Source organism: Lissotriton vulgaris, unplaced genomic scaffold (assembly GCF_964263255.1).
Source record: "Lissotriton vulgaris unplaced genomic scaffold, aLisVul1.2 SCAFFOLD_1821, whole genome shotgun sequence".
Lineage (NCBI taxonomy): Eukaryota > Metazoa > Chordata > Amphibia > Caudata > Salamandridae > Lissotriton > Lissotriton vulgaris.
The window spans coordinates 310,313-325,490 of record NW_028255151.1 but is presented as its reverse complement, the minus strand read 5'-3'; the positions used below and the strand labels follow the sequence as shown (position 1 = coordinate 325,490).

At 44.4% G+C, this 15,178-nt stretch overlaps 1 protein-coding gene across 1 annotated transcript in view; it reads right to left on the bottom strand.

Annotated features, from left to right (window-relative positions):
- Positions 1-11,190: 11,190 nt before the first annotated feature.
- The window catches only part of LOC147659211 (uncharacterized), a 31,709-nt gene continuing 27,721 nt past the window's right edge, over positions 11,191-15,178 (bottom strand). The window contains exon 3 of the mRNA XM_086951884.1: positions 11,191-11,226. Within this exon, the coding sequence (XP_086808010.1) occupies positions 11,191-11,226 (36 nt within the window). The remainder of the gene's footprint in view (positions 11,227-15,178) is intronic.

The following is a 15,178-nucleotide window of genomic DNA, read 5'->3' as shown; positions in this document are numbered from 1 at the left end:
GACACCTATATCATTTGTAATGCAATATGTGTTGTATTTACGTGACTTAGATATATTGATATTACAAATAGCAATGGCTTTTAATTTTTTTTATAATTAATACGTTAATAAAAGTTATTGTAATTTATAATGGCAATAGCTTAAACTTTTGTAAATAACTTTTGTGAAGGTTATGTTCAGTGTATTTTATTGTGACACAAATCCAAGAACAGAAGTGAAATATTAACATCTTTTGGTGACATTTGTAATATAGCTTGAAACATTGAGAGAACATATTTGAACCAGTTGTTGTTGAATGGTTGCACAGATTGATGCTGTGGTGGCACTTGAGTCTTGGTTACCTGGTAGCGCCTTAGTTTGCAGCTCTGCAGCATTACTCAGGCCAGGAGTAAACACCCCAGCACCCAGGCCAGGAGTAAACGCCCCAGGTCGTCTGCTGCAGCTTTGACAGACTTGTCAGACCGCATGAAATTTATATGTAAATAATTAAGGGAGAGGTGCTTTGGTGGAGCCCCTTCACTCGTTTTTTGGTCCAGTCTACAATTACAATACATAAATACAGATTTCTAAGAATGCTTTCACCAAATTAGCTTGTTGTTTTAACAAGTTTTAAAACACCTGAGCCCTGTAAATGGTTTGAAATAAAGGAGATGAAAGAAGTTTGTTTGTTGTGTTTTGCTCGGCCCATCACTAGATAGGTTTTCCATGCGCTCTGCTCCCTTAATTATCACACTGAATGAGTTGCTATTTTCATCATGTGGCTGAACCTGTAATCTGTGTGTAGCAAAGGGGTGCTATGCTGTTGGAAACCTTGCTGAAGCTGATAAGCTGGAGGGTACTTTTAATGCCAATATCGGAGTCTGTAATAGGACGGAATGTATGAAGCTCTGTGGTTATACTGAATAAGCAGCTACCTATGTTATGTTATATATTAATGTAATAACTGCACTTTCACAATTGCTTTATTAACCTTCCTGCTTTCTCAAATTTGCTTGAGCATGCACGATTTTTCTTCTTTTTTTCAAAATTTTCTTGGGGGGGGGTCACCCCCCCAAACCCCCCTTTTGGGGTTCGGGCTCTCTCGCTCGCTACGTTGCTATATGCAAATCACTTTGCGCCCCACCACTTTCAAATGTCACCCACCGCCCCCTGAGGACACGGCCGATGCCCCAACCCTGGCGGGGGAAAAAAACCCACGTTGCTCTTTGCGGACGACACCCTCTTGGTTTTAAAAAGCCCCATGGGGCTACAAAAACTTCTCGTCCGCTTCACCCAGTTCTGTGATGCCAGAGGCCTGACTATAAACACATCTAAAACAAAGTTAATGGCACTGGCACCATCGAAAAGTTTTAGAAACAATATTAAGCTGAACGATTCCCCTCTGGAACTTGTTGAAGCCTTTGACTACCTGGGAGTGCGGATTAACTGCCGGATGAAGTGGTCCTCCCATCTGGCAAAAATGCTGCTTAATCACAAACGCGTGTCGGGGGCCATTGCTAAACACCAGCTCCTTTCCCATAGTCGTCCTGTGGCTTCTGCCATTAAGGTCTACGAGGGAAAATCCCTGCCATCATCACTATACAGGGCGGAACTGTGGGGTTTCGAGAATGTTACAGATTTATTAAGGTCAGAGAACAAGTTTCTCAGAGATCTGGTCTCGCTTCCTCCATCGACCCCATTAGTCCCGCTTCGTTATGATCTCGGGAGACACCCAAAAAATGAAGTGGTAAGGCTGCGCCCTCTACTGTTTTGGACACGCCTCAGAAAGATCCCGGAATTAAGTCATGCCTCTGCACTGACCGAGCTGATCCAAATAGATGTAGGACATAAGATAGCTTGGCTATCCAAGCTGAAACAGCTAGTGGGGGACATTGGATTGGGAGACGCCTGGGCGAGCCAGAACCCACCATCCAAGCAGGTTGTAAAGAAGGCCAATTGGGACTGGGTTTCTGCAGCTGCATCAAGAAATCAGAATCATGGCACCTTGACGGAAATTTTTTGGGAAGTGAAGCCTGCACCTAAACTAGACCCCTTCCTGGATCTTATTGAGTCCCCGAAATATAGGGCACTTTATTTAAAGTTTAGGTTTGGTACCCTCCCACTGAACAATTTTAGAGCAGGCTGGAGGAGGTTGAGGGAGAGGGATACAGGGTGCCCGGGCTGTGCCTCCCCTACGGAATCTGTTGCCCACTTTCTCTTCGCCTGCCCAGTGTATGGCCAGGCGAGAAGAAAGTGGCTGAAACCCGTTTGTTCACACCTGGGATGTAAAAACCATAGGGAGGCACTGCGTATCCTAACATCTGAGACCTCGATCCCTAGTGTGATCTGTGGGACAGCTAAGTACCTTGGCTGTGCCTGGTTGACAAGAATGAAGCTTTCTAGGGTGACCCAGGGCCAGGCTGTGGTCCTGTAGACCTTCATCCCCCACTGGGCTGTACTCTGTTTTATATGATGAACTACTTTTTAAATTTATGTTTTGTACTTTTTATCATGATCATCTGTATATATCAAATATTGAGGATTGATACGCTATACATCCTCTGTACGTACTGCGTGAATGTAATAACTAAGGGCTGTCTCTCTCCTCCATCCCCTTTTTAATTTGTTTATAAATTGCTTTTATACTTTTATGATATTGTATATCGAATAAAGTTATACAAACGGCAACAATTACTATTCTAACTCCAGGGGGTGCAAAAGTAGGGTAAGTATTGGATAGTGTAGGGGTAAAAATTACTATTCTTACTCCAGGGGGTGCAACAGTAGGGTAAGTGTTGGATGGTAATGGTATGCGTTGGAATGACTGCGTTGTAATGACATGCGTTGTAATGGTATGCCTTGTAGTGTCATGCGTTGTAATGGTTGCGTTGTAATTGCATGCTATGTAATGGATGTTGCGTTGTAAAAGTTTCGTTGTAATGGTAGTGCGTTGTAAAAGTTGCGTTGTAAAGGTTGTTTCCCGTATGAGTACATATTTTTTAAAGTGCAAACCCATGTTTTATTAATTAAATGTCTTTACACTTGTACACAATGTATGACAGTGGTATACATTTAATAATATTTAAGAAAGTAGCTTTAAATAATATAGAACTTTCTAGAGTGAGATGAAATAGTATGTTTTAGACCTGGCATCATTGGCGTAGGTTTCCCCTGTAATTTTGCCTTTACCTCCTGTTATGTTGCTGTTTGTTGGACTTCTTTTTTTGTTGGTCTAGATGCTTTGGGCACTTTGCCACTGCTGTTTAGTGCCAAAGTGCTCCCTGTAAAGTGTTGTTATGGATTGGTGATTCCTTGATTGGTTTAGTTGATTTACTAGTCAGAACTTAGTACAGTGCACTGTGTGTCCCCAGGCCCTGTAAATCAAATGTTGCTAGTGGGCCTGCAAAACAATATGCCAGTACTGCGCAATGGTTTCATAAATCACACAAAACAATGAATAAAACAATTGTTCTGTAAAGACCACTGGTTCAGTCTGTATAAATCTTTCAATTGAATTATTTTATTTTTTATATCAACATTTTTTAAAAGGAATTTTTTGGGACAATAGAGCAAAATTGGACAAACAGCCTATTTACAAAGTGAGTCCTTTTTTTTGAAAAGGAAATATCTACAAAGCACTATTCGAAAAAGAGAAAATAAGAATTTCTTTTAAGAAATAAAAAGGAGGACAAAAACCATTTTTCCCATCAACAAACTCAGTCATTCCGTGTTACTTTCATACGCATACCTCAATCCTTCACTCATACTCACATACTCAGTAAGAGGCCTCACCTGAAAGGAGGAATACCAAGAGGCGCTGAGGTCCTGGCTGGAATCAAGGAATGCCAGTGAGCATACCGAGGGGCCTATGGTGGAGGGTCAGAATTTAGATGGGCAGTAGAATGGGCTATTGGGTCTACATGGAGGGAAGTTACTGCCCAGAGGGACAGCAGTGTGTCTTCAAAGGGTCGGTCTCCAGAGGAGTTGGAGTACATAGGGAGAAGCTGAGTGCATGAGTTGGAGCTAGCGAAGCTCAAGCTGCAAAAGGAGTGTGACATGGAGAGTAAGAAATTAGAGTTAGAGAAGCAGAAACTGGCCATGGAGAAAAAGAGGATACTTTTAGAGCATGTGAGAAGTTTAAAGGAACTGGACATAAAGGCCAAGAGTGTGGCACCCAGTTCCAATGGTGGCAGCTTGTTGCCAGTGCCTGGAGAAGGTAGGATGTACATCCCCAAGGGGGTCATTAAGGATTTTGTGAAGCAGGAAGACATTGGTCAGTGGTTTAACACCTTTGAGGTCCTACAGAGTCCCTGAGAGAGACTGGGGTGCGGGGTTGCGGAGCCTCTTTTTTACTGAAGGAGGAACACATTGCTAGCATTACCCACTGAGGACCAGATGTCTTTTGCTCCCATGAAGGAAGCCTTAATCAGGAGGTATGGTTTGACCCCAAAGTTGTACAGTCAGAAGTTCAGGGCCTGTATGAAGCTGAAGTCAAGTACTTGGGTGGAGTATGTGTCCTATTTCTGCAGAGCACTGGATGGATGGGTAAAGGTTAGCAAGGTAAATGATTTTCAGGGGGGTCTATGATATGGAGGCATCGGAGCACTTGTCAGATAATTGTTTACCAGAGTTAAGCCAGCACTTGATTGACAGTAGGCTGACTAACCCCAGGGAGCATGCTTTGGAGGCGGACCACTGGGTCAGTACCAGGATCCAAAAAGGCTGTGTGGGAGACTTCACCTAAGGTGGGCCGAGTCCCCAGCAGAAGAGTGGGGGGACAAGGGAAAACTGAAGGAGTTCCAGAAAGGGCCCCAAAGTAATTCCCAAGGGAACCATGGTAAGGGTTCCCAGCCCCCCAGTGACAAGAAGCCATAGGCCCCGGGAAGTAAGCCTGTCCAGAAGGGCCCCAGGGCATGTTATGCTTGTGTTCAGGTGGGCCACTTCTTAGGTGAAGCTAGGTGTCCCAGGAAAGCCACTACTGCACTCACAGGTGCTCTACCCCATGAGTTGGCTAGTGTAGTCTTGGGGGAGGAGTTGAGTGCCCAAGAGGGGTGAGTCACGCAGAAATGACCCTGGTCTCTTTAGGAGACAGTGAGATGGTCCCAAGAGCTCATCTGCCTTATAACACAAAAAAATACAGGCAGTGAGTGACCATCAATGGCCATAGTGTGGAAGCTCTGAGAGACACCGGAGGTAGTGTGACAGCCGTCAGTTTTCGGCTAGTGTCTGAGGAGCAGGTGGCACCCTACACATTCTGCCACATAGTTGCAGCTGACAACTCGGAGTGCCTCTGCAAAGTGGCACAGGTTCCCTTTGAGTAGGGGGGGTCTTGGGTACCTTGAAAGTAGCTGTGAGGCCAGCCATGCCTGATGACTGTCTGCTAGGCAATGATTTGGAGCGCTCCACTTGGGCGAAGGTGGAGCGGAGACCTCACTTGGAGATGTGGGTCTTCCTGAGTGGGCATGTGTGACCATTTAGTCGATGGCAGCCAGTTAGGGCAATCAAGAGCCCCTGGAGCCGCAAAGAATAGCCCAGGTGCCTGCCAGAAAGAGAGGAGGCAGGGGGCACAGGAGAGCATCCCCGGAACTTCCCAAGGTCTAGGAGGAAGCAAACCTTGAAGGGATGCCCTGGAGCCTACAGGGGAGCAAGTGGCCAAACTGGGGGACCAGCCTGAGCTGACCCATTGGCAGAAGTAAGGGGGCCCTCCAGGGAGGATTTCTGCCAGGAGCAGCAGAAATGCCCTTCTCTTGTTGGTTTGCAGCAGCAGGTGATCAGTCTGGATCACATTGGACATACTGGTAGAATTGTCTCCTGTGTAGCGAGCACAAGGTTGCAGATCCTGGGTCTGCCCATGTGCTGCAGGGTGTCCCAGCGCTTCAGAGCCTTCCTACTGGGTCTGGCTCATGATGTGCCTTTTGCAGGGCATTTGAGGCAAGACTAGACCTGTGAAAGGCTTGCCACCCACTTTTACTGGCCCCAAATGCGTGAGAACTCTGACACTCATTGTAGGTCTTGCCAGACTTGCCAGGCCATGGACCAGTATCGACTACTTCTTGTGAGACACTGAAAATGTATTTAGAGTTTTGTGTTTCGTGACCGCCGATCTGAAGGTCGCATGTTTGAGGCATCTTCGTATTGGAGTAACTTACTTTACCAATACAGATGTTTTATTGATACCCAATGGACGTTCTAATATATGTTCTGTCTTGATGATGACCCTTTAATTAACTGTGGATCAAAATGCACCATATTGTTGTATTTCCCTTAGCCACGCTTTGTTTGTTTACACATGTTACACATGTTATTGTCTTTAATTGTAATACTGTTTGTGTAACTTTGTGAGCGCCATGACTGTTTTATATATACAGAAAAAACGTTTTTGAAATAAATATAAACTCAAAGTGATTCTATGTACATGGGTTCTCGGGTGTTCCATTATATGGCCAGCACTAGTTTTTGATTCTTCCCTTTTTTTTTTTCATTCAAAATGGTTTGAGGTTTTCCTCCTTCTTTTTCTTTTTGTTTTTTGAATCTTTCTTACTTTTAATGCTGTACTTGAAACGTTGTTTGCATTTCAGTATTATTTAACCCCTGCTTCAAGTTCTAGGGTTGCCCATGTTGTTCACAACTCCTCATTAGACCAAACATTCACCCAATTCAGCAGAGGCTTAACTGCAGCTAAATCCGTAATATACTTAGGTCCAAGTTCCTCATGTACCGAGTAAGCGGGGGTTCCCTGGGGGACTTTTAAAATCCATCTTAAAAAATCATTTTGCGATGTCTGTAATTTATCAACTGCTGTGTACCCCCAAATCACACTCCCGTACAGGACCTTGGAGATACAAAGGGACTGATATAATTTTAACATCACCCCCAGGGCCCATGTACCTAATCTGTGTGCATAATTTGCAATAGCTCCCAGGGATTTTTTCATGTCCCTCTGCTTCTGTGCCTTCAGGTTATTCCAGTTTAGTTTGGCGTTAAATAAAACACCAAGATATGTGAAAGCCAGGACTTTGGCTAAACTTAAAGTGCCTGCCTTTATAATTTATCAAACTAGTCCCTCGGCAACCTAGCTCCGTCACAAATGACTTGGTGAAATTAGGGGACAAATACAGCCCATTCATGAAGGAAACAAACCCATCAATTAGGACTGGCAATGCTCTGGGAGTACGTGCTATAAGCACAGCGTCATCCGCATACAACAGAACTGGCACCGATCTAGTGTCTATTCTCGGGGTATCGGCCCGTAGGGATAGCAGGGCGATTCAAACCCATTAATGTATAAGGTGAATAAAAAAGGGGCAAGAATACACCCTTGACGCACTCCTCTTGAGAATTTAAAATTGTCAGTAAGTCCCCCCTCTTGGATAAATCTGACTGTTGCTGTATTATGGGCATAGCGAGTTATGAAGATATTTATTATTGCGATCTCGTCTAATAACAACCACAATTTATTGTGGTTCACTCTAACAAATGCTGCAGTGAGGTCCATAAAACCTAGATAGATAGAACCCGCTTTGGCGATCGTATATTTAGATGTTAAAAGGTAAAGGTTCAGACATTGATCTACTGTTGATTCACCTATGTGGAAGCTATATTGAACCTCCGAGACAATTTGATTTTTATCTGCCCACTCAGATAGCCTATTTAATAGGACCCGGCCCATAACCTTTACAGTAGAGTTGATCAGGGATATGGGGCGGTAACAGTGAGGGTTATCCCTGTCGCCCTTCTTAAAGATCGGGGCAATAATGGCGATAGACCAAGACGGGGGTCATAGATGATAACACTGCTGCGTTCAGTAACCTTGTCAGGACCAGGGCCCACACATCTATATTATTTCTTAACACGTCTGGGGAAATCCCATCCGGACAGGGAGCCTTTTTCTGGGTCAGTCCCTCAATGCTAGTTAAAACCTCTTCGAGGAGAAAGTTAATTGGCACCTCACATTGGAGGTGCTCTCCTTCCCCATGATTATAAAGCGCCTCAAAATAATCCTTTAATTGGTCAGGAGTGATATGATGACCTAAATTCGGTTTATCCGGTTCAGAAAAACAAGGACTGTTAATGACCGTCCAGAAGAGGGTACTATGTTTTAATTCACTTTCTTGTATCAGTTCATCCCAGGCTTCTTTTTGTAGTGAGGACCCTCCGTTCCTTGAGAGCACTTTTATAGTTATAGCGGCAGCTAGCTACCCGTGATCTATTACGGGGAGTCTCTTTCAGGGCCATTTTAAGGTTCCAAAGCGCCTTAGAGCGCCCATTGTTGAAGCATCTTAGACAATCTGAGCAGGGGATGACCACTGGAACAGTTAGCAAGCTAGCAACTGAGCGATAATAATAAATGAACTTATTATGTCGTCTTCTGAGGGTATTGTTTCTAGGCACTTCAAGATGTCCTGTTGCCTCAGTTTAAAAAGGGAATAGTTGAGAGCATTGGAATCCACCTGCGACCACCGCAGTCGCCTCCCCTGATCAGTTGGCAGTCTTGTCCCCACATTCCTGTTACCTTGTACTAACTGAGAACCCTGTGCCACCAGCCCCAGAGTCAGAGGGATATAATCACTGTAGGGACTATGTAACATTTTAAGAAAAGATAGAATGCACCCCAAGGATGATATGCGAAAAATAAAATCAATGGTTGTGGGACAACCCCTACTGCAAATAAACCCAACACAATAAAGCAGCAGATATGTGGTGTTTTATATTGGTAACGAAGCGTTTGTGCTCTTTTGAAGTCCAATTTGTTCCCAGGCTTGCTGCAAATGAGTTGCCTTTCTCCCTTTGCAACAGAAACCGAAAGCACTTTCCAAAGCTTACACACGCACTTATGACGAAAAAAGACTGCTAGCAGATTCTGACAACTACATATTGGCAAAGCTGACATCTGTGGAGTTTTATATTGGTGACGGAGCGCGTGTGCGCTTTGAATCCTATTGGTTAGAAGTTTTGCTGCAAATGCGTTGCGTTTCTCCCTTTGAAACAGAAAACCCAAAGCCCCTGCGCCAGCTAACAAAGAGTTCAAGGCAGCAGAGTCTTTCTGACACCGCCTGCGCTCCTGCCCTTCCCGCTGCTTAAAAGGACTGCGCGTGCGCCCATCACAAAATATATTCTCTCGCTAGAACTTATGCCTACCAACACCAGAGCCATGTTAGGTGTAAGAATCTCACTCCGAATCACTAACACCGCCCTGAAGTTAAGACTGTATAAAAAAAATCCACTCTCGCACAGGGAAACCGCCCTCTGCCATGACCTAGTGCCCCCGCCCTTTCCCATTGGCAGCCAATAAACATAAAGCAAATGAAAAGCGGGATGGGCGAAAAAAGCAAGCAGGGAAAGCAAATGAAAAGCAAGGCGGGATAAAAAACAAGCAGGAAAAGCAAATGAAAAGCGGGGTGGGCTAAAAAAAGAAGCAGGGAAAGCAAATAAAAAGCAAGGCGGGCTAAATAAATCAAGCAGGGAAAGCAAATGAAAAGCAAGGTGGGCTAAAAAAACAAGCAGGGAAAGCAAATGAAAAGCAAAGCGGGCTAAAAAAGAAGCAGAGAAAGCAAATGAAAAGCAAGGAGGGCTAAAAAAACAAGGAGGGAAAGCAAATGAAAAGCGGGGTGGGCTAAAAAAACAAGCAGGTAAAGCAAATGAAAAACGGGGTGGGCTAAAAAACAAGCAGAGAAAGCACATGGAAAGCAAGGCGGTCTATGTAAGCAAGACGGGTGGAAAGCAACAAGTAAAACAAAAGAGTTCTCCCACAAAACAGATAACGGAGGAAAGCGTGAGGAAACTGTACTTGGTTTCTGCTCCTCAGCATTAATTGGAAGTGAAGTATTGGCTGCACAAACTAATTAGGAGCCAGGAATGAAGTAATTTTGTTGATTACAGCAGGTCTTGCAGACAGCTCATGCGCTGTCTAGGGTCGACCTAAAAATGGGTTGGAAATCAATAAAACTTCTCTCGCAAGTGGAATATAAGACTGCCTTTTCAAGCAGCACACATACCTGGATGACACTAAACAGCTGCAGCACATTTCCTCCCTGAAAATATTGAATCTGGGCTATTCCAGACCCATCAAAGAGAAATTCTTGAAATATCGCATGGGGCTACTCCTGTCTGTTCTGCATCTCCCCCTTGGCAGAGAGAGTTGGCATCCACTGCTTGCCACATATGCGGTAAAGGAACAGAAGACCCGCCACACTTATTATGCACTTGTAAAGAGCTACTGGGGGAAAGGTGTCAGCTGCTCAAAGTCCAATTTAATCAAAGAGGGATCCGTATGCGGAGGCAAGCTGGGCTAGCCAGCTTCGCGTCTGGGGATCTGGAGCTGAACTGTTGGTTGGTAAAGTACCTTGCACTGGTGGTGGAGAAAATGGCAAAACGAGTTAGCATGGTGCCCTGAATATGATCCCAAAACAGTGAACAGGGGCTTATTGGTCCAAGAGACCTCCTAATCTGGGCACTTTGACCTTTTTTTCTCTTATCCCATTGCTTTCACATATCAACACGTAACAGGGGCAGGCCGGCAATCACATTTATCCTTGATCCATCCTACATTGCTGCACTTATTGTGCTGGGGGGCTGAATTTTGGCACTTTAACACTTTTTAAACCTATGCACTTTACACACAGACTTACTGTTTGATTGCCTGCCACCTGCCACTGCTGTGCTTTTCATTTACAGATAAGCTGCTTTGCAGATCGGTTCTCCTATTTTTATGTCGAGCCTATAGCGGCAGCGTGCATGCAGTGCTCGCTTTGTGAGGCATGCAGTATTCAGTATGGCGTGGAAGCTCAGTGGAAGCTCTGCCCACCTTTTTCATTGGCTTAGGTGCTAAATGCTGCCTTCCGATTGCTTTTAGGCTTGTTAGTCCCTCCTCATAACGGACATGTCGTCATTTATATCCTTCCATGGCTACTGGCCCCCTTTATTCCGAACACATCAGAGTCCATCACTATGCAGGAAAACTCCTCCAATGCTGGAGGTGTCAGTAGTCTGCCCGTTACATCCCCACACATGCCCTCAGACCCTTGTAGCGCACCTAGGGGTACCCTAGATAGGACAAACCCAGGGGGTGCTAAGCCACGAGCAGGGGTTTTAGACCCCGAGAGAACAGAAACCACGCAAGTTAGCAGGGAGGTACTGAGCTTACCACTAGCATCATGCCCTTTTGTTCTGGTTCTGGCAGGGGTACCCCCCCTCAGGAAAAATCAAGTTGAGTCATGGGACCAACTGCGTAACTAAAGTGCTGATTGGCTGTCAAACAGAAAGGGTTTAGTGTGTCAAACTTAAACAACATTATCATGGTGCGTAGAGTAGGCTGGGTAGGGCCGTCTTCGAAGAACATCAAGGGGGACAGTATAGTTATTAACTTTCGAAACCCCTCAATGGTAAGGTCATTACTGATGGTGCAGGAGGTAAACAACATCAACTTAACCCACATTTGTTCATTTCCACTCGGTTACTTCTACAAACCAACACCGGGGTTAATAACCAACAATGTTTTCTCTTTAACCATGCAGAATAGGTTTTTTCCATTGTCTAGCTTGGATAACCAGGCGTGACTGTTATCCTCTCTGGTAGAAAATGAGATCACACCCGTATTAAATGAGCACCCACCCTGTGGGCATTGTACTCCAACTTTGTCTGCTACTGACTCAAACCAAAATATATTACGTTGGAATGTCGCTGGTCTGGCATCTAAAATAAAGTTACCAGACTGGGTAGAAATAGTCCAAAAACAGGATATCCTTATGCTACAGGGAAACCTGGGATACGTGAGATTTACACTTAGAAGGGTTTGAATGTTTCAATACTGTTGTCTCTACTCCTAAGGCAGGCCGCCCGTCTGGCGGACTTTTTATCTGGGTCAACATCTCCACAGGAGGCAAAACAAAGGCTCTTGATACTATAGATGATAAGTTCAGGCTTTGATTTACTCAAGGAGGGTCTCTATTTGCCTAATTAATTTTTATAACAATGACTTCCACACCATACCTAATATGCATTTCATTAATTTGTTCAAATTAATTCTAACCCTACAAAATCACAAGGGCTTCAACAATCTAGCTGGTATTTGTCTAGGGGGCGACTTCAACGTTAGGATTTCCAGGGACAATGAATTAGCGATGGATTCTTTCAATAACGTGCCTCCATGTAATAGGGGCAAAGAACTATTAGATCACCTATGTAATCACAATTTACTTTATGTTATGGAAATTGCTGCAGTACCCTATAAGGACAAGCACGTTGAGCCAACATATAGAGGCAAGGGCTGTGCTTCTACCATCGATTATATCTTTCTTATTTCCGCTACCTTAGAAGACTCCTTGCTAAAAGTTGAGGTTATACCAACTGTTCAAGGTGACCATAAACCCATTAAAAAAAATACTGAGAGTTGCCCCAAGTCAATTTATCCCAAAGAGTGTGGTGCAAGGAACTTATCACCCTCCACTGATAACTTAAGATTAGTTTGGCGAGGTATAGATAATAATGATTTGTTCCTCAATATGATAAGAGAACACTCGGCACTTATCGACACCTACCTGTCACTAAGAGATCATAATCCTGAGGCAATTGGTGCCTTTGTGAGGGTATTAAACTCATTCTATCGAGACCCACAGTGAATACACCCTCTGGGCCAAGATGGTTTAATATCGACTGCTCTACAGCAAATAGAGAGCTTCGTAAGGCTCTCCTAAAGAACCCCAGAGACCGGGCTCTCATTAAATCTCTGAGGCAACAATATAAGGTAGTTACTGGGCTACGCAAGGATGAAATTATGAAAGAGCGATGGGATAACCTCTCATGTGCCTCCACATTAAAGAACGGGAATGGCTTTTGGGCCACAGTTAAAGATATGAGGTCTATTGGACACTCACTGACTCCCATTAGTTGTAACATAACCAGCGAGGCATGGGAAGCCAGTTTTTCTAAAATGTATTTAGCCCCAACTCAAAATGAGGATCCTTATGAATACCAAGCTGCTACTAGGATTCAGACATCCCTGTCAGAAGTGGAGGACGCCATTCAACAGAGTTTGGGGAACAAAGCTTCTGGCCCTGATTGGCTGCCCATTCATCTCATTAAAAACAAACCCGAGTTCTGGGCGCCCCTTTTATTAAACATTTTTAATAACTTAACTAATTCTATGATTCCAAGCACATGGTCTGCCAGTATTATTGTACCTATTTTTAAAAAGGGTGATCGATCCAATCCAAGCTGTTATAAACCAATCTCCCTGATCGATAATACACTGAACATTTTAGGGAGGATCCTGTATAATAAGACTAGCAGCCCGTCCCGACGTTATCCGGGTATGAATTGCTGCCGGCCAGTAGTATATTGTTTTGTAGGATTTCGTTTTGATAGCATTTCTTATCTGTGACAGGCCTGTGAAACGCTCCGATTCACAGTTCACTGCTGATGCACTTAAGAGTGTGTGTTCAGTAGTGTGTGAACTCTAGTTTCCCTACTTTATTTTTCCTTGCAATATTATATAGCGCGAACTCGACAACATGGCATGAGCACAATTTACATTACAGAAGAACACATTCATTAGTGGTAGGCACGGGGAGACAAAGCGATTTGCCTGGAATCACAGGATGTTCAGCTGATGCCGATATTCGAACGTAGCTCCCCAGCTCTAAAGTTCGCAATTCTAGAACTTGTGGCGGAAGGTGTGTCTAAAAGTGTATGTCGGTGCTGGCCATCAATGAGAGAGACCTGTGCATTTTTCAAATGGGTGGTGAAAAAACATGAGTATGTTGCTGGAGATGTAGGCCGCCGTGCCACCAATGTGCTTACCGGGGGAGGGTAAACACCCATTATTCCGCAACTTTCTTTCCGCATACCATCACTCCGCATACTTTCATTACGAAAGTACCATGACTCCGCAATGCCCACACATTTACAAAAAAATTTGTTGTAAATGCATGAATGGTAAAAGCATGTTTTTTTTAATGTTTGGATAAGGTAAGTATGGGTATAGGGGTATATGTTTTGGGGTACTGAGGTATATGTTTTGGGGTGTTTGGGTATTTTAAGGGTACAGATATAGTGTTGGGTTATGGGGTACAGGGGTAGTTTTAGGGTTTAGGGATAGGTATGGGTTTTGGGGTACAGGGGTATTTTTAGGGTGCAGGCTAGGTTTGGGTTTTGGGGTACAGGGGTATTTTAAGGGTTCAGGGCTAGGTTTGGGTTTTGGGGTACAGGGGTATTTTACGGTTCAGGGCTAGGTTTGGGTTTTGAGGTACAGGGGTATTTTAGGGTTCAGGGGTAGGTTTGGGTTTTGGGGTACAGGGTTATTTTTAGGATTCAGGGCTAGGTTTGGTTTTGGGGTATAGGGGTATTTTTAGGGTTATGGGGTAGGTTTGGGTTTTGGGGTACAGGGGCATTTTAGGGTTCAGGGGTAGGTTTGGGTTTTGGGGTACAGTGGCATTTTTAGGGTTCAAGGCTAGGTTTGGGTTTTGGGGTACAGGGGTATTTTTAGGGTTCAGGGGTAGGTTTGAGTTTTGAGGTACAGGGGTATTTATAGGGTTCAGGGCTAGGTTTGGGTTTTGGGGTACAGGGGTATTTTTAGGGTTTAGGGATAGGTTTGGGTTTTTGCGTACAAGGTATATTTATAGGGTTAAGATGGGTTAGTGTTTAAGGGTGTTGGGGTATTTTAAGGAGTAAGGGTGGGTTATGATTATGGGGTGCAAGGGTATTTAAAGGGAGCAGGGTGGGATTAGCACACGATATGAGACAAGGCATGAAGGGCGGAACGTACCACACGCCCCCAGCGTTTGTCACGCCCCCATCACACGCCCACAGCACAACGCAGACACGCCCACAAGGGACTACTTTGGTTGCACGGTTCTTTTGCCTTTTAAATGTATATGGTGGGCATCTGCATAGCCTATGTCATTCTGCTGCAAATGCCCTTTCCAACGCTGTATTGGGTGTTGTGATTGGTGCTGTGGTTCCTGGGATTACCCGCCTCAAAGGTTTGGGCTCTCTCTTTATTATATTAGTATGGATAAATACTGAGGAAGACCATATCTTACAACCTTGCCAGCTAGGGTTTAGAAGTAAAATAGGTACCATTGAACAGTGTCTAAACCTTAACTTGATTATTGGCAAATATAGTAAAGCCCAAAAATCTCCTGTCTAGCTGGATTTTATGGATCTTACCCCAGCCTTCGACTACGTTAACAGGTCACGATTA